The 22,866-nt window shown below is 52.5% G+C and overlaps 2 protein-coding genes across 7 annotated transcripts in view; one reads left to right on the forward strand and one right to left on the reverse strand.

Annotated features, from left to right (window-relative positions):
* The first annotated feature begins 1,181 nt into the window (after positions 1-1,181).
* SERPINF1 (serpin family F member 1) lies at positions 1,182-15,469 on the forward strand. Of its 4 annotated transcripts, none has more exons than XM_064378108.1 (8): positions 1,182-1,290; positions 6,044-6,135; positions 7,939-8,137; positions 9,711-9,866; positions 10,213-10,416; positions 12,753-12,895; positions 14,434-14,644; positions 15,092-15,469. In XM_064378108.1, the coding sequence occupies exons 2-8, from the start codon at positions 6,052-6,054 to the stop codon at positions 15,349-15,351; spliced, it is 1,257 nt and encodes a 418-aa protein (XP_064234178.1). In that variant the 5' UTR covers positions 1,182-1,290; positions 6,044-6,051; the 3' UTR covers positions 15,352-15,469. The 4 variants fall into 4 exon arrangements, with proteins under 4 accessions (XP_064234178.1, XP_012303765.1, XP_064234177.1 ...); XM_064378107.1 differs by lacking the exon at positions 1,182-1,290 and adding an exon at positions 1,754-1,886; XM_064378109.1 differs by lacking the exon at positions 1,182-1,290 and adding an exon at positions 4,716-4,737.
* Positions 15,120-22,866, reverse strand: part of SMYD4 (SET and MYND domain containing 4) — a 45,851-nt gene continuing 38,104 nt past the window's right edge. For 2 of the 3 annotated variants that reach the window (XM_064378104.1, XM_064378103.1), the window contains 5 exons: positions 22,296-22,459; positions 20,419-20,815; positions 19,725-19,841; positions 19,401-19,524; positions 15,120-17,922 (listed from right to left, as the gene is read on the reverse strand). In XM_064378104.1, the coding sequence (XP_064234174.1) occupies positions 17,769-17,922; positions 19,401-19,524; positions 19,725-19,841; positions 20,419-20,815; positions 22,296-22,459 (956 nt within the window). In that variant the 3' untranslated portion in view covers positions 15,120-17,768. The remainder of the gene's footprint in view (positions 17,923-19,400; positions 19,525-19,724; positions 19,842-20,418; positions 20,816-22,295; positions 22,460-22,866) is intronic. The other variant, XM_064378105.1, reaches the window with a different exon arrangement.

Below are 22,866 nucleotides of genomic sequence, written 5' to 3' on the forward strand. Positions count from 1 at the left end.
TCTCCTGTCTCAGCCTCCCGAGTAGCTGGGATTACAGGCGTGCGCCACCGTACGCCTGATTTTGCACGTCTGGCTGATTTTGCATTTTTAGTAGAGATGCGGTTTCTCCATGTTGGTCAGGCTGCTCTCCAATGCCCAACCTCCCGCCTCGGCCTCCCAAAGTGCTGGGATTACAGGCGTGAGTCATCTGGCCCAGCCACTTATTTTTTTAATTAATTTAGTTTTAGAGACAGAGTTTCACTCTTGTCAGGCTGGAGTGCAATGGCGTGATCTCAGCTCACTGCAACCTCCACCTCCCAGTTTTAAGCAATTTTCCTGCCTCAGCCTCTGGAGTAGCTGGGGTTACAGGCATGCGCCACCATGCCCAGCTAATTTTGTATTTTCCGTAGAGATAGTAGAGACAGGGTTTCTCCATGTTGGTCAGGCTGGTCTCGAACTCCTGACCTCAGGTGGTTCACCCGCCTCAGCCTCCCGAAATGCTGGGTTAACAAGCGAGAGCCACCGCGCCCGGCTAAGTTTTGTAATACAGCCACTTTGAAGAAAAATCTGGCAAAGAGTGTCGAGGTTGTGCATAGTTGCATATGACAGCCCTGGAAGATAAAGATGGACAAGCCCCAAAATGGAACTCAGCAATTCCACGTCTAACAATGCCAGCTCAAAAGACTCCCACATATGTGCCCAGGGAAGTGGATACAAGAACGTCAGAGGGGCATCGTTGGTAGTGTCAAATAACGGAGGCTCCCTGAATATCCATCAGCAGGAGACCAGATGAGGAGTGGGAAAGAGTCAACAGCCACGAAGAATCACGAAGGAACACTTTCTGTATCAGCGCAGCCTCTGGAGTAGCTGGGATTGCAGGCTCCCACCACCACACTCGGCTAATTTTTTGGTATTTTTAGTAGAGATCGGGTTTCACCATGTTGGCCAGGCTGGTCTCGATCTGCTGACCTCAGGATCTGCCAACCTTGGCCTCCCAAAGTGCTGGGATTACAGGCGTGAGCCGCCGAGCTTGGCTCCTTAAGGAAATCTAATGGAAGAGGAAGGTGTGGAAATGTATTCGCCTTGGGGTATGACATGGCAGCGCAGCAGCGGGTTAAAGTTAACACCAGATAGTGATGCAATCACAGAATCTAAACTGAGTGCAGGTCACTTTAAGAAAGGAGTAGCTGTAATCTGAAGCCTGCTGGACGCTGGATTAGAAAGCAGCAAAAAAGCTCTCGCGCTGGCTGCAGCCCCTCCGCGTGCAGGCTCAGAGGGACAGGGCTGGGAGTGGAGTTGCAGCGTCCGCAGGTAAAGTCGCTCCCTGGCTGCTCCGATGCTGGGGTAGACGGGAGAGGCTGGGGGGACACGGGAGAGGTGGGGGCATCCCAGGGAGCAGAAAAGAGGGGTGCAAGGGAGACGGCAGCCCTTGCATTCTGGGCACGGGCGTGAGTGGATGAGCGAGGGCAGAGGGAGTTGGGGGTAAGGCAGAAGGCCGGGACCCAGTGAGCCCCAAATCCCACTGCACCTACAGAAGAGGCTGGAAGGACTTTTGAATTAAGTGAGTGGGAAACAGGGGAGGGGGTGGTCATGGGAAGAAAGGGGAGCTAAGCTGTGGGGGGTCAGGTCTGAGCCATACCCAGAGGGGCTGGAGCCACGAGGGAAGGGGGCTCTCGGGCAGCTGCTTCCAGCAAAGGCAGTCAGGAAGGCGCCCCCCACTGCTGCCCAGCCCTGGTCTCTGCTCTCTGGGCTCCCTGCTGCCTTCTCAAAATCAACGGGTGCTGACAGCAAAGGCAACTTCCCAGCACCACCCAGCAGCTGGCCTCGGCGCCCTGCCTATGGGCTGGGATGCAGGACAGCTGGGTCCTTCTGGCCGGCCCCCACCACCCTCCTTGGCCAAATGAGCTGTGAGTAAAGGCTGGGAGACGATGAGTTTGTGGCCTCTGGCAAACAGTGCCACTATGGAGGTGTGCAGGGCGGGGGATCCGGCCTCGGGTGCTGGAGGGAAGGGCAGTACTGGGGCACCCTTTCTGCTTCCTGCGGCAAGCCCCCGGGAGGGGTGGTCTAAGCCAAAAAGAAAAGCTGCGGGTTTCCCAGAAAGACCACCACTGCTCGGCTGAGGCCCTCCACCCGGCGTGAGCCCCCAGGTTCAGTGGGATTGGGGGAGGGGAGTCCTGTTCTGGGGGCTGGTTCTTCTGGGGTGCGGGAGGTGCAACTCCATGGGGCCCTGGATGGATGCGTTCAGGTTCTGAGACTGCAGGAAACATTGTTTGCAGCCGGTCACCAGGTGGTAGGCCAGAGGGGACCCCTCAGAATCCCCCCAGAGAGCCAGGGAAAGGGGGAGGTGCCCTCCCTGCACCATCTACCAGGCCCGCTGCCATGTGGCATGAGGGCTGTGTGGTTCTGGGAAGGAGGAGGTGGGGGTGGAGGAGTTTGTCTGGGATCTGGGTTTAATCTGAAACACATGTCTTGGCTTGAGTTTGTCTGCCTGTTATCCGCCTAACTTGGAGGCAAGGTCACAAAAATCCCAGTTTCTGTGTTTCTTGATTTGGGCAATTGTCAGAGAATAAGGCCTGACCTTGGCGAAGCAGCGGGGGACCTGCCTCTCCCTGAGCCCTCCCCCGCTGGCGAGGACAGGAGTCGGGCTTGGATAGTGCCCTTTGGACAGGGTGGCATCATTGCCTGTGGCCGCAGCCAGCCAAGTCGCCTGCTCAGCCGTGAACGGCCACCGTGGACAGTGTATTGCGAGTGTGCTGAGGCCCCCCATGCAGACCCGACCCTCTGCCTCTCACCATATTGTAGGGGGTGAGAGGCAGAGGGTCGCCTCTCCTTGTCCCTTATCCAGACGGCTTCAGGTAGAGGATGGGGCCTGCCATTCACACTCTGGGCCCCCGTGTCGAGCTCCGGGCCACCTTTGCACCCATGTCCCTTCCCTGCCAGGTTCCCTCACTTCACCTCAGCCTACACACATTGTGACGATGATCTGTCCCCTGATCTGGGGTTTGGGCTTAGACTGTAGGGACTAAGACTAAAGTCCCACCTTCAAGTCCACTTGTCACTTTAGTATCCTTGAATACTATGCCAGGATAATGGATGGGCACTGTGGCTCACGCCTGTCATCCCAGCACTTTGGGAGGCCAAAGCGGGCAGATCACCTGAGGTCATGAGTTTGAGACCAGCCTGGCCGACATGGTGAAACCCTGTCTCTACTAAAACACAAAAATTAGCCAGGTGTGGTGGCGTGCACCTGTAATCCCAGCTACTCAGGAGGCTGAGGCAGGAGAATCGCTTGAACCCAGGAGGCAATGGTTGCAGTGAGCCGAGATCGCGCCACTGCACTCCAGCCTGGGTGACAAGAGCGAGATTTCGTCTCAAAAACAAAACAACTGCCAACGAGCCTGTCTTCTCCCTTGATTGCTTAGTTCGGCCAGAGGAACTAGAGCGAACAGCATTTCCTCTGGTCTTGCCTCCTGTGCGCCTCACCGCAGTTTTGGTCTCCAATAAAGCCGTCTGCCGAGGCTCGGCGGGGGGCGGGGGGGCTCCTGCCAGCTGGATGGGGCCAGCTGTAGGCCTGGGTGGTGGCAGGGCCTCTACCTTGCGAGGCAGAAAGCTTTCTCCCTGCATGTCGGCACAGCTCGTGCAAGAGCAGCTGGCTGGGAACACGGGGTCTGCGGAACTCCCGCCGGAGACGCGGCTCGAGGTCGGGTTTAGAAAGCAAGCCAGGCTGAAGCTCAGCAAACTCAAAGGCAATTTTCTTCATGCCCTGCGATGTTGTCCAGTGGATTATCAGATTTAATTTTAAGGACTAGAGCCAAGAGTCACACAGTGTCTTCCCCAATTTTCTGATCCGATTTGTTCTGGGAAGTCAAAAAGTCTGTGTGCCGCGTGGGCGGATGTCGGTGTGTATAAACGGATAATGAAGGGCCATGCGTGCTGCATGGGAGGCGAGGGCAGGAGACACAAGGTCGTTCACATCGTACATTTTTTTTCGAGATGGAGTCTCACTCTGTCACCAGGCTGGAGTGCAGTGACATGATCTCAGCTCACTTCAACCTCTGCCTTCTAGGTTCAAGTGATTCTACTGCCTCAGTCTCCTGAATAGCTGGGATTACAGGCGCGCACCATCACACACAGCTAATTTTTTTATTTTCAGTAGAGATGGGCTTGCTTTCACCATGTTGGCCAGGCTGGTCTTGAACTCCTGACCTCAGGTGATCTGCCCTCCTCAGCCTCCCAAAGTGCTGGGATTACAGGCATGAGCCACTGTTCCCAGCAGTTATTTTAACGGTAGGTTATTTTATTACCATTTAATGAGAGAAAAAATGGTGATTTAGAGAGCTACTAAGACACAGAACTGAGACGGTGTGCAGTGGCACATGCCTGCAGTCCCAGCTACTCAGGAGGCTGAGGCAGGAGGATCACGTGGGGTGGGAGCTCCAGGTTGTGGTGTGCTATGGCTGTGCCTGTGAATAGCCACTGCATTCCAGCCTGGGCACCAGAGCAAGACCTTGTCTCAAAAAAAAAAAAAAAAAAAAAAAAAGGACATAGAATTGAAATGTGCACCCAGGCTCTCGGACCCTAGGCCCTGCATTCCTAACCTTGGGAGGAAGAGCTTTTTTTTTTTTTTTTTTTTGAGACGGAGTCTCACTCTGTCACCCAGGCTGGAGTGCAACGGTGTGATCTCAGCTCACTGCAACCTCTGCCTCCCAGGTTCAAGAGATTCTCCTGCCTCAGCCTCCTGAGTAGCTGGGATTACAGGTGCGTGCCACCGTGCCCAGCTAATTTTTGTATTTTTAGTACAGATGGGGTTTCAACATCTTGACCAGGCTGGTCTAGAACTCCTGACCTTGTGACACACCCGCCTCGGCCTCCCAAAGTGCTAGGACAGGGAACTGTCAGAGAAGAGAATGAGCTTCCTGTGAGGCCACGGGTTCCAGGCCAGAGAATTCCAAAGGCAGTCTGAGAGTGTGGAGGGCTAGCAGGTGCCGGACTAGATGCCTCCATCCTTGGTGTCCTGTGATTCCATGGAGGAGACTTGGGTTCTGCTCCTTTCTCCTGGGAGTGGCTGCCCCAAGTCTGATCACCGGAGTGGGTTGGCTGCCTCCAGGGCCAAGCCTTGGTACACATTTGTGCTCGGCCACACTCCACGCAGAGCAGCCCTGCTGGGGTGGGGCCCCACTGCTCTGGATCTTTTTTTTTTTTTTTTTTGAGACAGAGTCTCACTCTGTCGCCCAAGCTGGAGTGCAGTGGTACCATCTTGGCTCACTGCAATCTCTGCCTCATGGGTTCATTTGATTCTCCTGCCTCGGCCTCCCAAGTAGCTGGGATTACAGGTGCGCGCCACCACGCTTGGCTAATTTTGTATATTTAGTAGAGATGGGGTTTCACCATGTTGGTCAGGCTGGTCTTGAACTCCTGACCTTGTGATCCACTGGCCTTGGCCTCCCAAAGTGCTGGGATTACAGGCATGAGCCACTGCAACCGGCCTGCTCTGGATCTTTAAAAGCTTTTGGTTTAGAGGCTGGGTGCGGTGGCTCACAATTGTAATCCCAGCACTTTGGGAGGCTGAGGTGGGCAGATTGCCTGCAGTCAGGAGTTTGAGACCAGACTGGGCAATACGGTGAAACCCTATCACTACTAAAGTATGAAAAATTAGCCAGGCATCGTGGCACATGCCCGTAATCCCAGCTACTCGAGAGGCTGAGGCGGGAGAATTGCTTGACCCCAAGAGGCGGAGGTTGCAGTGAGCTGAGATCACTCCACTGCACTCCAGCCTGGGCAATGGAGCAAGACTCCATCTCAAAAATAAATAAAAGCTTTAGGTTCAAAGGAGGGTCCCCTGATGCAGACAGTGTGACGAAAGCCCAAATTTGTGGGGTGACTGTAGGCCCTGAGGTGGGGGGGGAGGGCGGGAGAACCTTGCTGGGGGGGTCCACTTCCAGGTGGGGGGTGTGGCAGGGGAAAGTGCCTCCTCCTGCCCATCGCCTGTGCCCTGCCTGGAGTGGCCAGGAAGGGCCAGTGCAGTGGGTTAGAGCCAGGCTGCTGCCTCGAGCTTTTCCTGCAGGCCCCAGGATGCAGGCCCTGGTGCTTCTCCTCTGGATTGGAGCCCTCCTCGGGCACAGCAGCTGCCAGAACCCCTCAGGCCGCCCGGAGGAGGTCAGTAGGTGGGTGGGAAGGGCGTGCTCAGCATTCCTGGCCCCTCCTCGGCAGGCAGCACGGTGACAGGACAGGGAACCGAGTCCCGGGTTCCAGGCCAGGGTTGGCCTTTACTTCTCCAGGGCCGGAGTTTCTCCAGCAGCAAAACAAAGAAAATGGGACGGAGTGGAGACAAGAGTAAGATCCCAAAAAAGTGAAAATCCAAAGCACTTTAACAAGCCCAGGGCTGCCCCCTTCAGTCAAGATCTTTTTTTGACCGGGCGCGGTGGCTCATGCCTGTAATCCCAGCACTTTGGGAGGCCAAGGCGGGTGGATCATGAGGTCAGGAGATCAAGACCAGCCTGGCCAACTTGGTGAAACCCCGTCTCTACTAAAAATACAAAAAATTAGCTGGGCGTGGTGGCATGTGCCTGTAATCCCAGCTACTCGGGAGGCTGAGGCAGGAGAATCGCTTAAACCAGGGTGGTGGAGGTTGTGGTGAGCCGAGATCACACCATCGCCAGACTCTGTCTTTAAAAAAAAAAGAGAGACTGCAGTGAGCCATGATTGTGCCACTGTAGTCCAGTCTGGGTGACAGAGCCAGACCCTGTCTCAAAAAGAGAAACTCAGTTCTTTTTTTAAACTGTTTTTTTTTTTTTTTTTTTTTTTTTTGAGACAGAGTTTCGCTCTTGTTACCCAGGCTGGAGTGCAATGGCGTGATCTCAGCTCACCTTAACCTCTCCCTGATTCAAGCGATTCTCCTGCCTCAGCTTCCCGAGTAGCTGGGATTACAGGCATCTACCACCACGCCCAGCTACTTTTGTATTTTTAGTAGAGACGGAGTTTCTCCATGTTTGTCAGGCTGGTCTTGAACTCCTGATCTCAGGTGATCTGCCCACCTTGGCCTCCCAAAGCGCTGAGATTACAGGCATGAGCCACCGCGCCTGGCCTATTATCTACTTTTTGAGACAGGGTCTCAGTCTGTCACCCAGGCTGGAGTACAGTGGCACGATGTCAGCTCACTGCAACCTCTGCCTCCCAGGTTCAAGCGATACTTGTGCCTCAGCCACTCAAGAGGCTGGGACCACAGGCGTGTGCCAACACTCCCAGTTATTTTTTTGAGACAGAGTCTCACTCTGTTGCCCAGGCTGGAGTGCAGTGGCGCAATCTTGGTTCACTGCAACCTCCACCTCCCAAATAGCTGGGACTACAGGCACACACTGCCATGTCTGGCTAATTATTTGTATTTTAGCAGAGATGGGGTTTCACTGTTTTGCCCAGGCTGGTCTTGAACTCCTGACCTTGTGATCTGCCTTCCTCAGCCTCCCAAAGTGTTGGGATTATAGGTGTGAGTCACTTGGCTGCCAGTTTTTAAAAAGTGTGTCATAGGTTTGTGGCTTACAGGTCACAAGTGTTTAAATCTGGCCATCAGGCCAGGCACAGTGGCTCACGCCTGTAATCCCAGTCACTTGAGGCTGAGGCAGGAGAATCGCTTGAACCTGGAGGCGGAGGTTGCAGTGAGCCGAGATCATGCCATGGCACTCCAGCCTGGGCCACAGAGTAAGACTCCATCTCAAAAAAAAAAAAAAAAAGACAAAGAACCGGGCCAGCCAATCTCTCTTCTCGGCTCCCTTGCCCCGCAGAGAGCTCATGCACAATCAGAGAGTACAGTCATTCCAGTATTAGGCCAACACAGAAAAATTAGGAAGGACAGTCCAAGGGGCCAGACCCACCACCCTACAGAAAGCCACAAGGAGGCTGTCATTCACTGTTCATCTCCACATGTCCTTGTCCTCAAACCCAAGACTTCCCGTCTTCTGCCAGGGCTCCCCAGACCCCGACAGCACAGGGGTGCCGGTGGAAGAGGAGGATCCCTTCTTCAAGGTCCCTGTGAACAAGCTGGCAGCGGCGGTCTCCAACTTTGGCTATGACTTGTACCGGGTGCAATCCAGCATGAGCCCCACGGCCAATGTGCTCCTGTCTCCACTCAGCGTGGCCACTGCACTCTCCGCCCTCTCTCTGGGTGAGTGCTCCGATGCAGGAAGCCCCAGTTATGGAGAGGCCGCCTGTGGCCTCTGCGTAAATGTGGCTGAGTTCATTGACATTTCTGCTCAGGGAGAGGTGAAGTAGCACTAGGGGGTTAGCTTGGGGGGTCCCGGCCGTGCAAGCAGGAGCTCAGGGCTGTGCACGCACAATTCCCCGGCTCCCCGGAAGGGGCTGGGTGCCACTGACATGGTGCTTGGCCTCAGGGGCCACTTTTTTTTTTTTTTTTTTTTTGAGACAGCGTTTCGTTCGTTACCCAGGCTGGAGTGCAATGGCGCAATCTCGGCTCACTGCAACCTCTGCCTCCCGGGTTCAAGCAATTCTCTTGCCTCAGCCTCCCAAGTAGCTGGGATTACAGGTGTGAGCCACCATGCCTGGCTAATCTTTGTATTTTTAGTAGAGACGGGGTTTCACCAGGCTGGTCTTGATCTCCTGACCTCGTGATCCACCCACCTCGGCCTCCCACAGTGCTGGGATTACAGGCGTGAGCCACCGCAACTGGCAGGGGCTGCTTGATGTGGTGACGTCAAGGCTCATTCTAGCATTTCTTAAAGGAGCCTGTGCCAGCCAGTAGCCTAGGTTCTGGAGACGTAACTGCCCACAAGCAGGCGTGGGCTTGCCCTCACTGAGGACACAGCTGGGTTCATAGGGGAAACTAATTCCAGGTAACTACAGAATAGTCATCCTCCCCCACCCCCCAGGATGGAGCTTTGCTCTTGTTGCCCAGGCTGGAGTGCCATGGCGTGATCTTGGTTCACTGCAACCTCTGCCGCCCGGGTTCAAGTGATTCTCCTGCCTCAGCCTCTGGAGTAGCTGGGATTATCAGCACCCGCCACTATGCCCAGCTAATTTTTGTATTTTTAGTAGAGACAGGGTTTTACCATGTTGGCCAGGCTGTTTTCAAACTCCTGACCTTGTAATCTGGCCACCTAGGCCTCTCAAAGTGCTGGGATTACAGGCGTGAGCCACCGTGCCTGGCCTAGTCATTTTTTTTTTTTTTTTTTTTTGATACGGAGTCTCACTGTCACCCAGGCTGGAGTACAATGGTGCAATCTTGGCTCACTGCAACCTCTGCCTCCCAAGTTCAAGTGATTCTCCTGCCTCAGCCTCCCGAGTAGCTGGGACTACAGGCACGCACCGTTATACCTGGCTAATTTTTTTTTTTTTTTTGTATTTTTAGTAGAGATGGGGTTTCACCATGTTAGCCAGGATGGTCTCAATCTCCTGACCTCATGATCTGCCCGTCTCGGCCTCCCAAAGTGCTGCGATGACAGGCGTGAGCCACCGCGCCTGGCCAGAATGGTCTTAAGGGCTGTGATGGGAGGAGTACAGGAACTGGTGCCCTCACTCCCACCTCTAGGCCTGATGCCTTTGACCTACTTCAGGGAAATCTCTAAGGAGGAAAATTCCTTGTCCACCTAGATTTTCTCTAAGATCAGTCTGCCTGGGCCCTCAGCAGACAAAAGGAATGAGTATAGTATCTGTGTTCTGTGAGGGGCTTGACTTGGGCCCTCATGTGCAGTTATCAAGGTCCACATCCTTGTCTCCTGCAGGAGCGGAGCAGCGAACGGAATCCATCATTCACCGGGCTCTCTACTACGACCTCATCAGCAGCCCAGACATCCATGGCACCTATAAGGAGCTGCTTGACACTATCACTGCTCCCCAGAAGAACCTCAGGAGTGCCTCCCGGATCATCTTTGAGAAGAGTGAGTTGCCTTTCCAGCCTGAGCTGCCTGACGGATGTGGGCTCTATGCTCCAGGCCGGGGGTTCGTTTCTACACACAGGCCATGAAGGCTCAGGCCAGGCCTGGCATGGGGGGAGGAAGGGCCCGCGAGCCAAAGAGGAAGTGGGCTGCAGGAGGTGGTGGGAGGCGGAGGTGTGACGCACGGTGGGGGACCTGCCGCGCCCTGCCCATTGCCTGGGGATGCCAGCAGAAGTGCCAGCAAGTCACAGAGAGACGCTGGCTGGGAAGTCAGGGCCTGTCGAGCGATAAACCTGAACCTGCAGGCTCTGAAAGATGGCTCGCTCACCTCTGCTCTGCCTCTTCTCAGAGCTGCGCATCAGATCCAGCTTTGTCGCACCCCTGGAAAAGTCGTATGGGACCAGGCCCAGAGTCCTGACGGGCAACCCTCGCTTGGACCTTCAGGAGGTCAACAACTGGGTACAGGCGCAGATGAAAGGGAAGCTCGCCAGGTCCACGAAGGAGATGCCCAGTGATGTCAGCATCCTCCTCCTCGGCGTAGCACACTTCAAGGGTGAGGGCTTCTCCACTGCTTTCTCATTTATGGTATTGTACTTTAGTTCTTTTTGAGATGGAGCTTCACTCACTCTGTTGCCCAAGCTGGAATGCAGTGGCACGATCTCAGCTCACTGCAACCTCTGCCTCCTGGGTTCAAGCAATGCTTGTGCCTGAGCCTCCCGAGTAGCTGGGATTACAGGTGCCCACCACCACTAATTTTTTGTATTTTAGTAGAGAGGGGGTTTCACCATGTTGCCCAGGCTGGTCTTGAACTCCTGAGTTCAGGTGATCCACCTGCCTTGGCCTTCCAACATGCTGAAATTACAGGTATGAGCCACCACACCCAGACCTTTTAAATTTACTTTTAAAGTAAGAGACAAGGTGTTGCTATGATGCCCAGGTTGGTCTTGAACTCCTGGGCTCAAGTGATCCTCCCACTTCAGCCTTTTAAAGTGCTGGGATTACAGGTGTGAGCCACCGCACCTGGCCCTTTTCAATTTATTTTAAATCGAGACAGGTGTTGCTATGATGCCCAGGCTGGTTTCAAACTCCTGGGCTCCCACCTTGGCCTCCCACCTTGGCCTCCCAAAATGCTGGGATTACCATGTCCAGCTTTCCACTTCTTAGACCAGGGGTGGAGGGCAGGCATCAGAGGGGGCTTGGAAACGGGAGGTGGCAAAGACCTGGCCTAACATGGACACAGGGACACAGCTGTGGGAGGATCTGGAAACTGAACTCACCTGGAGCGTATCTGCTTGTCAGAAAATCCAAGGGAAAGCATGAATGTCTACAGAGTGTCAGAGACTTGCGGAGACAGGAGAGGCAGAGGGAAAGAGAATGAACACTGGGCCTGTCTCGGTCTGGGCACTGAATGAGATTTCTGGCTTTTGAATCAGACAAGATTTATTTATTTCTTTTGAGATGGAGTCTCACTGTCGCCAAGGCTGGAGTGCAGTGGTGCAATCTTGACTCACTGCAACCTCCGCCTTCCAGGTTCAAGCGATTCTCCTGCCTCAGTCTCCTGAGTAGCTGGGATTACAGGTGCGTGCCACCACACCTGACTGATTTTTGTACTTTCAGTAGAGACAAGGTTTTGCCATGTTGGCCAGGCTGGTCTAGAACTCCTGACCTCGGGTGATCCACTTGCCTCAGCCTCCCAAAGTGCTGGACTACAGGCATGAGCCACCGCGCCCGGCCAAATCAGACAAGGTTTAAATCCCAGCTCTGCCTGTGCTAACTGTAGAACTCTGCACACATTCCGGGCCTATGTTCTCACCTTTAATGTGAGGATAATACGCCAACTTCACAGACACCTTGTGTGTTGTTCCCAAGTTTCACAGCAGCCTTAGTGCTGTACCTGAGACGTGGCAGGTGGTCAGCAACACCCTCTAGGCTGTGGTGATGTGTCTGGAGATCATTCCACAGCCCTAGTGTGGGGCCGGCTCCGTTCAGAGAAGGCCTTGTGGGTGGCATCAGGCAGGGGCTGGGGAACTCCTGTTAAAATGCTTTGTAACCGTCTATGAGGCACCAGCCAGAGTGGCCCCCTGGACTGGAGAAAAATCCCGAGTGGCTTCCTGCTTCAAGCACTGGTCTCCAGTGAGGGAAAGAGCAGTTCACAGGAAACTAAAGGATCGTGGCCCTCAGGGGGCTCCGAGAGTCAGCAAGTCACGCCACCTCTTTGGCTTCGGAACGTTTTCAGCTACAAGGGAACATTCCCGAGGACCTCAGAGGCCTCTTCCAGCTCAGACCTTCCTTGACTCTGTCTCCCAGAGTCACTGTTGTAGGAGTATACACAAGTTTAATTTTCGTTTTGAGATGGAGTTTCGCTCTTGTCGCCCAGGCTAGAGTGCAGTGGTATGATCTCAGCTTACTGCGACCTCTGCTTCAGTCTCCCAAGTAGCTGGGATTACAAGCGCCCTACTAATTTTTGTATTTTTAGTAGAGACAGGGTTTTGCCATGTTGGCCAGGCTGGTCTCGAACTCCTGACCTCAGGTTGATTCCCCCAACTTGGCCTCCCAAAGTGCTGGGATGACAAGAGGGAGCCACTGTGCCAAGCCACCAGTTTACTTTTCTTGCAGGTTATCACGGAACATGTACAATCTGGAGTCTAATCAACCAGATCAACGTGTTGCCATCTGGGTTTGCTTGTGAAGGGTACTTAAGGTCCCGGAAATAACTGTAGGGTCCAAACCACACACAGTGAGATAGGCCGATCCCTGATGTGTCAGAGCCCCTCACAGCTAAGGTTCCTTTAGTCGGGCAATTTTCAACAACTTACTATGGGGACACAGCATGGTCCCACTATCTTTCTGGTCTCCTGGGCTCAGAATATTTCATTCATTTCATTCCAGGGCAGTGGGTAACGAAGTTTGACTCCAGAAAGACTTCCCTGGAGGATTTCCATTTGGATGAAGACAGGACTGTGAGGGTCCCCATGATGTCAGACCCTAAGGCTATTTTGCGCTATGGCTTGGATTCTGATCTCAGCTGCAAGGTCTGTGGGGGCAGAGAGGGTGGTGGGTTGGGGGAGGGGACAGAAGCAGAACAGTGTAGTGGAAACAGAATGACCTTTGAGACCCGACAGCTGTGTATATTCCGCCTGCTTTGTGACTTTGAGCAGGTTAATAGGATCTCTGAGCCATTCTTCTTCTTAAGATGGGGGGCCGGGTGTGGTGGCTCAAGCCTATAATCCAAGCACTTTGGAAGCCAAGGCGGGCGGATCACCTGAGGTCGGGAGCTCAAGACCAGCCTGACCAACATGGTGAAACCCTGTCTTTATTTAAAAAAAAAAAAAAAGGTGGAGTAGGGGACGGTTATCAACACTGAGCCTCCAGGGTTTGCTGTAAGGATGAACGTCCTATGAAATGGGCTCTCAGATTGGGCGCTCAAATATTTGTTCTCCTTTTTTTGAGACTTCACTTCTAGAATTTCAAGAGAAACGAACGCTGAAAAATAATCACAAACTCCAAATTGCTGGCATTCTTTTTTTTATTTTTTTTTGAGACAGACTCTTCCATCTCCCAGGCCGGAGTGCAGAGGTGCGATGTGAGCTCACTGTAACCTTGCCTCCCGGGTTCAGGCGATTCTTCTGCATCAGCCTTCCAAGTATCTAGGATTACAGGCGTGCGCCACCATGCCCAGCTAATTTTTGTATTTTTAGTAGAGACGAGGTTTCACCATGTTGGCCAGGCTGATCTCGAACACCTGACCTGGTGATCTGCATGCCCTGGCTTCCCACAGTGCTGGGATGACAGGCGTGAGCCGCCGCGCCAGGCCATTAGTTGGCATTCTAAGGCTCTCATGTGCCCCTGACTTCTTTTAGCTCTCAGTCTGTGACTGTTAGACTTCCTTGGGCCACAGCTGTGACACGATCTCTGGGAATCTGACAGCACTGTGGGAACCCGGGAGAGTTTCAGGCAGGGCTGTCAGATCCCCAGAGTCACACAGCAGGCGGAATATACACACACAGTTGTTGGGCCTCACACCGCCAGCCGTGCACACACACGTCCATGAATGACCTCAGGGAGCTCTTGGGACCCTGACACCACCAGTTCCATGGACCTTGGGTTAAGAGCCTCTGTTCGGAGGACGCTTTTGCTCTTGGTGGCTGGGGTGGTGCCTCTGGGCCCTCCCCCTGCCACCTCTGCATTCCCACCCTGGGTTCTCCCTTAGTCCAGCACTCTTCCCCCTAACGAGTGATCAGTAAACGTTGGCAGAAGGACTTTGGGAGAAAATAAAGACCTGAAAATTCAATTCTAGCTCCTCAGAACCACAGGAGGACATTCTTTCAGCAGATACTCAGTTGGTATCAGGCCCAGGTGAGGAAAGACAACAGCACAGTGTTTGAAGAAACGTCAGGAGAGGGCTCACTGCCAGAAAGCCATAACCTAGAGGGGGGCTGCTAAACAGATGAGGGGCTGGTGGGAAGACGAGGCAGGGTCCCACCCCAGGAGAGGGAGGGCAGCTCTCGGCCGTGTCCCCCCGCACTCTGGCTCTCAAGGACTAACCCATGTGCTTTCTCACTTGTCTCAGATTGCCCAGCTGCCCTTGACCGGAAGCATGAGTATCATCTTCTTCCTGCCCCTGAAAGCGACCCAGAATTTGACCTTGATAGAAGAGAGCCTCACCTCTGAGTTCATTCATGACATAGATCGAGAACTGAAGACCGTCCAAGCGGTCCTGACCGTCCCCAAGCTGAAGCTGAGTTATGAAGGGGAAGTTACCAAGTCCCTGCAGGAGATGAGTACGTTTGCAAGCCCCTTTTGCTCTCGGTGGGTGGGGTGGGGTGGGGTTGGGTTTTCAGGCCTTTTAGTTTGCTAAGCAGAACTCAAGGGCTCTGAGGCCTTGTACACAGGCCATGGATGATTTCTTCATCCTCATAATGCCAGAAGGGTAAGGCTGACCTGCCTTCTCTCATCAGACTCCTTCCTCAGCCTGAGGAGCCGCCTCCTGTAACAGGAGCTCAGAACACTGCCTCTCAAGTCAAGTCTGTCCGGCCTGTGTTCTAATCTCTCCCTGACTTGCTAAGTGCTCCTGGGCGAGTCACTTAACCCTCAGCCAGCTCAGCACTCTTCATGCCTCACAGAAAGTCAACGGTGATGTGCCATCCCAGCTTGCTTGCAACTGGACCCCTCGGTTGGGGTGCTGGGCAGGGCAGGGTTTTAATGGAAATCTCTTTCAATCTCTACAGAGCTGCAATCCCTGTTTGATTCACCAGACTTTAGCAAGGTCACAGGCAAACCTATCAAGCTTACTCAAGTGGAACACCGGGCTGGCTTCGAGTGGAATGAGGACGGGGCAGGGGCCACCCCCGGCCCAGGGCCACAGCCTGCCTACCTCACCTTCCCCCTGGACTATCACCTCAACCAGCCTTTCATCTTCGTACTGAGGGACACAGACACCGGGGCCCTTCTCTTCATTGGCAAGATTCTGGACCCCAGGGGCACCTAATACCCCAGTTTCGTATTCCAGTGCCCTAGAAGAAAACCCCAGAGGGACAGATTCCACACCACCCGCAGGCTGCCCCTGTTACCTTTCAGTGCATACAATAAAAGAGCTCGATCCTTCACTCCTGGTACTTCCTTCCTTCTCCTACTTTGAGCTATGCTACATTTAATATGAAGAGAAATTGCTCTTTGGGAATTTGTTGGTCCTGTGCTTTTAGCCTGGTTTTATCTAAACTTTTTGCAGAAAGTCACCATTTATAAGAACTTTTAGGCCGGAGGCGGTGCCTCAGGCCTGTAATCTCAACACTTTGGGAGGCAAAGGTGGGCGGATCACCTGAGGTCAGATCAAAATCATTCTGGCTAACACGGTGAAAGCCCATCTCTACAAAAAATACAAAAAAAAAAAAAAAAAATTAGCCGGGTATGGTGGCACTCACCTGTAGTCCCAGCCACTCGGGAGGCTGAGGCAGAATTGCTTGAACCCTGGAGGCAGAGGTTGCAGTGAGCTGAGATCGTGCTACTGCACTCCAGCATGGGTGACAGAGTAAGACTCCATCTCAAAAAAAAAAAAAGAACTTTTAGTTATCTGTGTTGGATAAAGCAGGGACCACTTCTCTGCTCTGGGGTGTTTCTGTACTAGGACCAGTAATCCTCCTGGGAGGGCATTTCCTGCTCCCATAATCAGTGAAACATGCTGGAAACCACACACGGGCAGATGAGAGGCCATCTGTAACTTAAAGAGATCATTATTTTACAAATCATTTAAAGAGAGCTTCCAAGGATACAGAAAATGGACCTGAGAAGTCAAGATTCTAACCCTGTTCTTTGTAAGGAGGCATCCCTCTTTTACAAAGGACAACGGGGCTTTCCAGGAGCATGAAGCGTGCCCAGTCTTTGAAGTAGAGGGGCTACCAGACTGTCTGCGGGACGACACTTTTTTCTTGAAAAAATTAGCTCTACCAAAAAACCACTGACCACTCCCTTGTCAAAGGGTTACCAGATGGGGAGAAATGCTATTCTGCCTGCCCTGCCCCTCATTCAACATATGTTTGAGTGCTAATCGTATTTCAGACAGGTTCCCAAACCCTACTGGCAGGTGTCTGCGGGGCTAATTTCCTGATCATAGTGCAGTGGCAACTGATGGGCACTTCTTGGGCCTGGTCAGGCTGGAAGCTCTCAAAAGCAGCACGGAGCTGGCATTCTTTCCCACTAACGCACCTCAACTACTTGGTCACCAGTGGTCAGTCTGGGCTATTGCTACACATCCTGGTGGAAGAGAGCCATCATCTCTACCTTCCGTCTCGTTTTTTTTTTTTTTTTTTGAGATGGAGTCTTGCTCTTTTGCCAGGCTGCAGTGCAATGGCGTGATCTTGGCTCACTGCAACCTCTGCCTCCCGGGTTCAAGCGATTCTCCTGCCTCAGGTCCCCGAGTAGTTGGGACTGCAGGCGCCAACCACCAATTTTTGTATTTTTAGTAGAAACGGGGTCTCACCACATTGGCCAGGCTGGTCTCGACCGTCTCTTAAGTCTGAACCACAAACAGCACCATCCATGACCTCAGCATTTCTGGAAACCCCTGCAGCTCTCATTTCTCATACTGTCTGTATTCTACTCGCCAGCTTGGAGAGGTCTGGTAGGAGGAGTCTCTCTTCAGGCTTGCTAACAAATAGAACTCAGAAAGGAGGCACATGTGTTACAAAGTCTTTCCTGTAAGTTTGAGTATAGAATGAAGGGCAGAGAATAAGCACTGGAAAGCGGCAGAAAACAAATCTAGAGCTGTCATCCCTAGAGGAAACTGCTCAATAAAATGGCTCCATAGTTACTTCCCTGGTCACAATTTATACTCCACCGATTTTAAGAGGATTTGAGGAGCCAGATAGCATAAGTGGAACGCCGTGTCTCTGGAGGCAAGCAGCCTTACTGATTTCCTGTTTTCTAATTATTTTTCAATTACAACACAACCGCTAAGAGTTGAGGTTCCCGCTGGAGTGGCGCACAGCATTTCATTACCACTAAAACCATAGGAATGTTCCAGGGAAACACACCATCAGCGTTTAGTGAGGTGGAATCCAGCCAAGACCCCGGCCAGCATCCAGATCCTGCAGAGCAGCTAAAACCCTTCTAAAGGACTTGGAATCTCCAGACACTGGCTTTAAGTCTTTCCTGGGGATTGGGAGTTTTTACTGGAGGGCAGTTAACTATTTCAAGAAACAGTCACCAAAACAGCTGTCTCTCTCACTGCACTTTCTGAGTCCGCCTCACCCCTCACACCTGGCCCGCAGAACCCGCACCCGGCCAGCAGAACCCGCGCCCGGCCGGCAGAACCTGCACGCGGCCCGCAGAACCCGCACCTGGCCGGCAGAACCTCTTTAACTTGTGCTCCATGGGCTCCTTTTCTGTGGTCAAAATCTTCCTGGGACCCTACACTGAAGGCCCTACAGGGGTGGGTGTTAAGTCCAGTAAACAGGATTTCATCTTCTGGAGCTCCTGGATCTCATCGTCCCACGGGCCACAGTGCAGCGACAGAACCTCCTCAGCCTTCCGTATGGTGCTCAGTGCTTCGGGTACTGCAAACCTAAGCCCGGGGGTGAGAGCAGGTAGAGTTAGTTCACTGACTCAGCGAAGCAAACGCAAACCGAGGGCCATCACACACTGTGAAGAACAGAAGATCCCACGCCTGGCCTGCAGATCCTTCTGTCATCAAGGATCTTACCCTCTAGAACAGTTAAGACACTGTCACAAACACACTGCAAAGCAGAGTGTGAGAAAACAGTTATCAAACAGAGCATAGACTCTGGGATCCCGACACAGGCAAGCTTTTTGTTTTTCTGAGACAGAGTTTCGCAACTGCCGCCAAGGCTGAAGTGCAGTGGCGCCATCTTGGCTCACTGTAACCTCCGCTTCCCAGGTTCAAGCAATTCTCCTGCCTCAACCTCCCGAGTAGCTGGGGCTACAGGTACCGCCACCACGCCCGGCCTCAAAGCATTCAGCTGGTATTAGCACAGGTTACACAGTAGTTTATTTTAGGCTGTGACCTAACTCTGACCAAAATAGACTGTCTCTGTGTCTTGGGTATCAGGCCCACTTACCATTCATAACCTTAGGCTGAAGCTTTAAACACTTTCTCATACTAATGAACACCAAGGGCAGCTTTACCAAGGTTGGAAGAGTTCCTCCCAGAAATCCTGAAGTTGGGACTCCTAAGTGGTCTCAGTAGCAAAAGTGGATTTGGCTTCAGCTGACCAGTGTGCTGCTCTTCCCTTTTAACCCTCAAAGTAGGCTTTCTCTGCTTAGAACAGGGGATTGAAAACAATTTTCTTTCTTTTTTTTAAAAGCAGGGTTTCTCAACTCTGACACTACTGACTGGATAGCGGCTGGATCCTTCTTTGCAGGGGCTGGTACGGTGCACGGTCCTGTGTGCAGTGGGATGTCTAGCAGCACCTCTGGCCTCTTTCCACTAGATGCCAGTAGCACCCCTGTTTCAAGTCATGACAATCAAAAATGTCTCCAGAGATCCCTTGAGCCCGGGAGTTTGAGGATGCAGTGAGTTGTGATGGTGCCACTGCACTCTAGCCTAGGCAAGAGAGCAAGACCCCTTCTCAAAAAAAAAAAAAAAAAAAAAGTCTCCAGGCAGTGCCAAAGGTTGTCTGGGGGTAAAATCAGCCCTGGTTCAAACAAATGCTTTAAAAGGAACAGGATGCAGAGTAGGGAAAGGCAGAGAGCCTGCAGCTGAGCATGCTGGGAGTGAGAAAGCCAGGGGCTGTGATTAACCAGAGAAGCTGGAAGCAAGCTGCGCTGGAGGCTGGGCGGGACTGCCTGGCCAAGTTCTCTCTGGGAAACTCACTTGAGATCCAAAAGCTTCCCCCATATCTCCCAGGAGGAAATTCTAAAGCATTAAGTTTGTTAGCAAAACAGAAGGCAAAGATCTCTCCTAAACAGGAAATAAGCAAGTTTCAACATGCTTTTTAAAAACACCATAGAAAACAGGAATACTCAGAAAAGCCTAGGAAAAGAACAGTATGTGCCTGTGAAGTGGGAAAGGGGAAGACTCACCCATTGAAAAAGATCTGGGCCAGCTTGAAGAGCTCACGGCCCATTTCAACACTGGACGGCCCATGGCGAGCCTCAACCACTCGGAGGCTGTTCTGCAGATGGGTAGCTGACTTCTGCCAGTCTCCTGTGAGAAAAGAAAGATCTTGTTCCAGAAAAGAACCATAGTCAACTGTGTATGCACATTTTTGGGGGTGAGGAAGGTGAATGACATGACAACCGCCTCAGTTTACAGAGTGGGGGATAACCAAGCAGACAAGACCGGGACACGATGAGGCACCCAAGGCAGATGTGTTCCTGAGGCAGAACACGGAGGCCGCACCATACCTAAGGCAGCACAGGCCTGGGCCAGGCCATCTTCGATCTCTCCCAGCACGGCGTGCTCTGCCGACAGGAAGCTCTCGGCATCACGCTGGCACCCCGACAGCTGCTGAATGGCTGGCTCTGTCAATTCAGAGGAAAGACGCCTCACTATACACATAAGCCCACCCCTAGAAACGAGAACCCAGGTCTCCAATTCTCAATCGGTTGGGTTGAATGTGGAAATTCCCCTTGGCGTCCCTGGGTTATGACCAACCCCCGATGTCTGTTCCAATAAAGCTGCTGTTCTCTTTTCTGTCAGTAGAGAAAGGCGCCAGGGGAGGCCTCCCCACATTTGCCCTGGGTTTTCAGCATCAGCTTTCCAACATGACCACCTCTACCCTCCACATATGGCCATGGTTTCTCCTGACCCTGAGATCTAAGCTGAAGGTCAACGTTCATAAAGCAGGGTAAGTACACACCACGATGTCAAGCTCTAAGGTAGGGTTTTCAAGGGTAATGGGGACCTCCGCAACTGTCTTTCTGGAAAAAGCAAGACACTCTTATCAGTTGGGCTCATGCCCCGCTGCTCTCTAGAAGAGAAGAGCTCTGATGACGGCAGACCCACCCTTCTAGGAAGTTACGTCACTAAGCCCTGGAATTAACATAAATGACACTGAACTCCTGGAATTGCACAAAGCTCACGGATGTCAGAGCTCACCCGTTGCTTGGCAGGAGTGTTTTAACTTAGCAATCTGATGCATAAGAAAACAACAGCCTAAGTCATCTGGCCCCTTTTCAAGGGCACCACAGTAACAGAGCTGGTTAGGGTTTGGTCTCACTGGCCTACATAGCCATCTTGTGGCTGGCATGGGGATAATTACATTCAGTTCTTCAATCAGTACTGAGTATCTTTGAGTCCAAAATGGATCAGAATGAATAAAAGGGAAGGAGCTGGAGGACCAAAGCAGGGAGCCAGCCTCACCTAGTTTACCATCGCGGAGAAGCTTCCGAGCCATTCCAACCTGCTGCCGAAGGTCCTGTAAGCGCGAGGCTAGGTGGTCCCTGCGGACAGATACTGCACAGCCTCTGTGGCCACAGCTCAGCACGTCATCTCCCTGGGGAAGTCAGTTTTCTCTTTATTCCAATGCTGGAGTCGGTTATCAGCACTGCCTGTGCTTACATTAGAAGATCGCTCCATAGTTTCTCGCCTCATGGGGGAAAGAGCCTCCTCTAATAGTACCTCGTGACCAAAGCCTGACTGAATTTGGTTTGATAGCAGCAATTCTAAGGAAGGCAGTCGCTGAGCCACTTGAGATTTCATTTTTGGAACAGAACTGGTCTAGTCCACAGTTTCTTTTCATTTCTATACCCCTCTCGTGTCTTTTTGGGGCTAGGACTTGAGATGACAGACATTTCTAGTAGTTATGAAAAAGTCACAAGAAAACCAATAGAAAGGCCGGGCGCGGTGGCTCACGCCTGTAATCCCAGCACTCTGGGAGGCCGAGGTGGGTGGGTCACTGAGGCCAGGAGTTTGAGACCAGCCTGGCCAACATGGAGAAACCCTGTCTTTAATGAAAATGCAAAAAATTAGCTGGGTGTGGTAGCATGCACCTGTAATTTCAGCTACTTTTGAGAGGCTGAGGCAGGAGAATTGCTTGAATCTGGGAGGCGGAGGCTGCAGTAAGCGGAGATTGCACCATTGCACTCAAGCCTGGCAACAGAGCAAGACTCCGTATCTCAAAAAGAAAGAAAGAAAGAAAGAAAAGTAACAGAAGAAGGTGCTAGGTGTGACTGTCCTGCATTTGACCTTGGGTTTGCGCATTCAGCTTTCTAACACAGCCAGCTCTGCACTTCACTCATGATTCCCCTAAGAAGAATACTGTCCCGCCTGGCAGAGGGGAAGCCTCCAAGGTAGATGTTTGCTGTGTTTCAAATGCCAGTATCTGTTTTCTCATCTGGCAACAGCATCCCAGTTTCTCACGAGGATGCCTCTCCCTTCAGTCCCACGGCCAGTGCCCTACAGCTGAGGCGTGGCATGTGGCTCACACATGGCTCATTCCCTCATTCCTCTGGCCCAGATGGCTGGAGAAAAACTACCTCTAATTTTCCTCTAGTCATAGTTCTCAGGTCAATGAGACACAGTAACACCTTTGCCCAGGCTGCTGTTAGAGTGACATGTGTTCTTCTTTTTTTTTGAGACAGAGTTTCACTCTGTTGCCCAGGCTGGAGTGCAGTGGCGCGATCTCAGCTCACTGCAACCTTCGCCTCCCGGGTTCCGGTGATTCTCCCACCTTAGCTTCCCTAGTAGCTGGGATTACAGATGCCCACCACCACATCTGGCTAATTTTTTTTTTTTGAGACTGAGTCTCACTCTGTTGCCCAGGCTGGAGTGCGTTGGAACAGTCTCCATCACTAAATGAAAGCTTTCTCTGTGGTTTCTTTGGAGGAGTAACCAGTGTATGGGGATGACTGGCTAAAGTGGAGATGGTGTTACTGCTCTCAGCACTTAGAAGGCCCTGCTGGCTTCCTCCTCAACACTCCTCACCCTTGGGCTGGGTAACTGACCTCCAGAAAAAGAAGAGCAGACAGAATTACCTGCATGGGCGCTCTGCAGCGGTTGCAGCAGAAAGCCTCCCACCTGGGCCTTGTAGCCATCCTGTGTGCCTCGGTGTGACAAGCTGGACAGGTGCAGTCAAAGAAATACTGAGACCTCAGCTTCTGCTGCCTTTCGGCCACCCCCATCCGGTTCTTGTGAGGCCCTGGAGAGAGATCACCCTTAGCCAAGATTTAAAGCAAGAGAGTCAAACACTTCTTAAAAACCTTCAGCCTAGCACAGGGTCTGGACAATTTATCATTTGACAGATAACCTTTACTCAAACATTTGTGGAACTAGATACTAAAATAAGCTTCCAAGTTGCTAAGGCAGGAAGGAAGAGAAGTCAAGAAGTTGTTCCTAGCCCATTTTCGGAAGAGGAAGTTTACAGTGATTAAACAGAGAGACACGGTTCAGCCACAATAGGGCCCTAGTAAGAAGGCCCTTCCTTCCCTCCTTCCCTCTTCTTTGGCCTAAGTATGCACTGCCTGTTGCAGGTGAAGTCACATGCCCGACGGCTCGCTCACTGGCGTCCACCCTGTCCTCTCCTGTTGGAGAAGGGCAGGGCGGCAG

The sequence above is a fragment of the Aotus nancymaae genome, unplaced genomic scaffold (assembly GCF_030222135.1).
Source record: "Aotus nancymaae isolate 86718 unplaced genomic scaffold, 86718_ANA_hifiasm-v0.15.2.pri h1tg000018l, whole genome shotgun sequence".
NCBI classification, from domain to species: Eukaryota; Metazoa; Chordata; class Mammalia; order Primates; family Aotidae; genus Aotus; species Aotus nancymaae.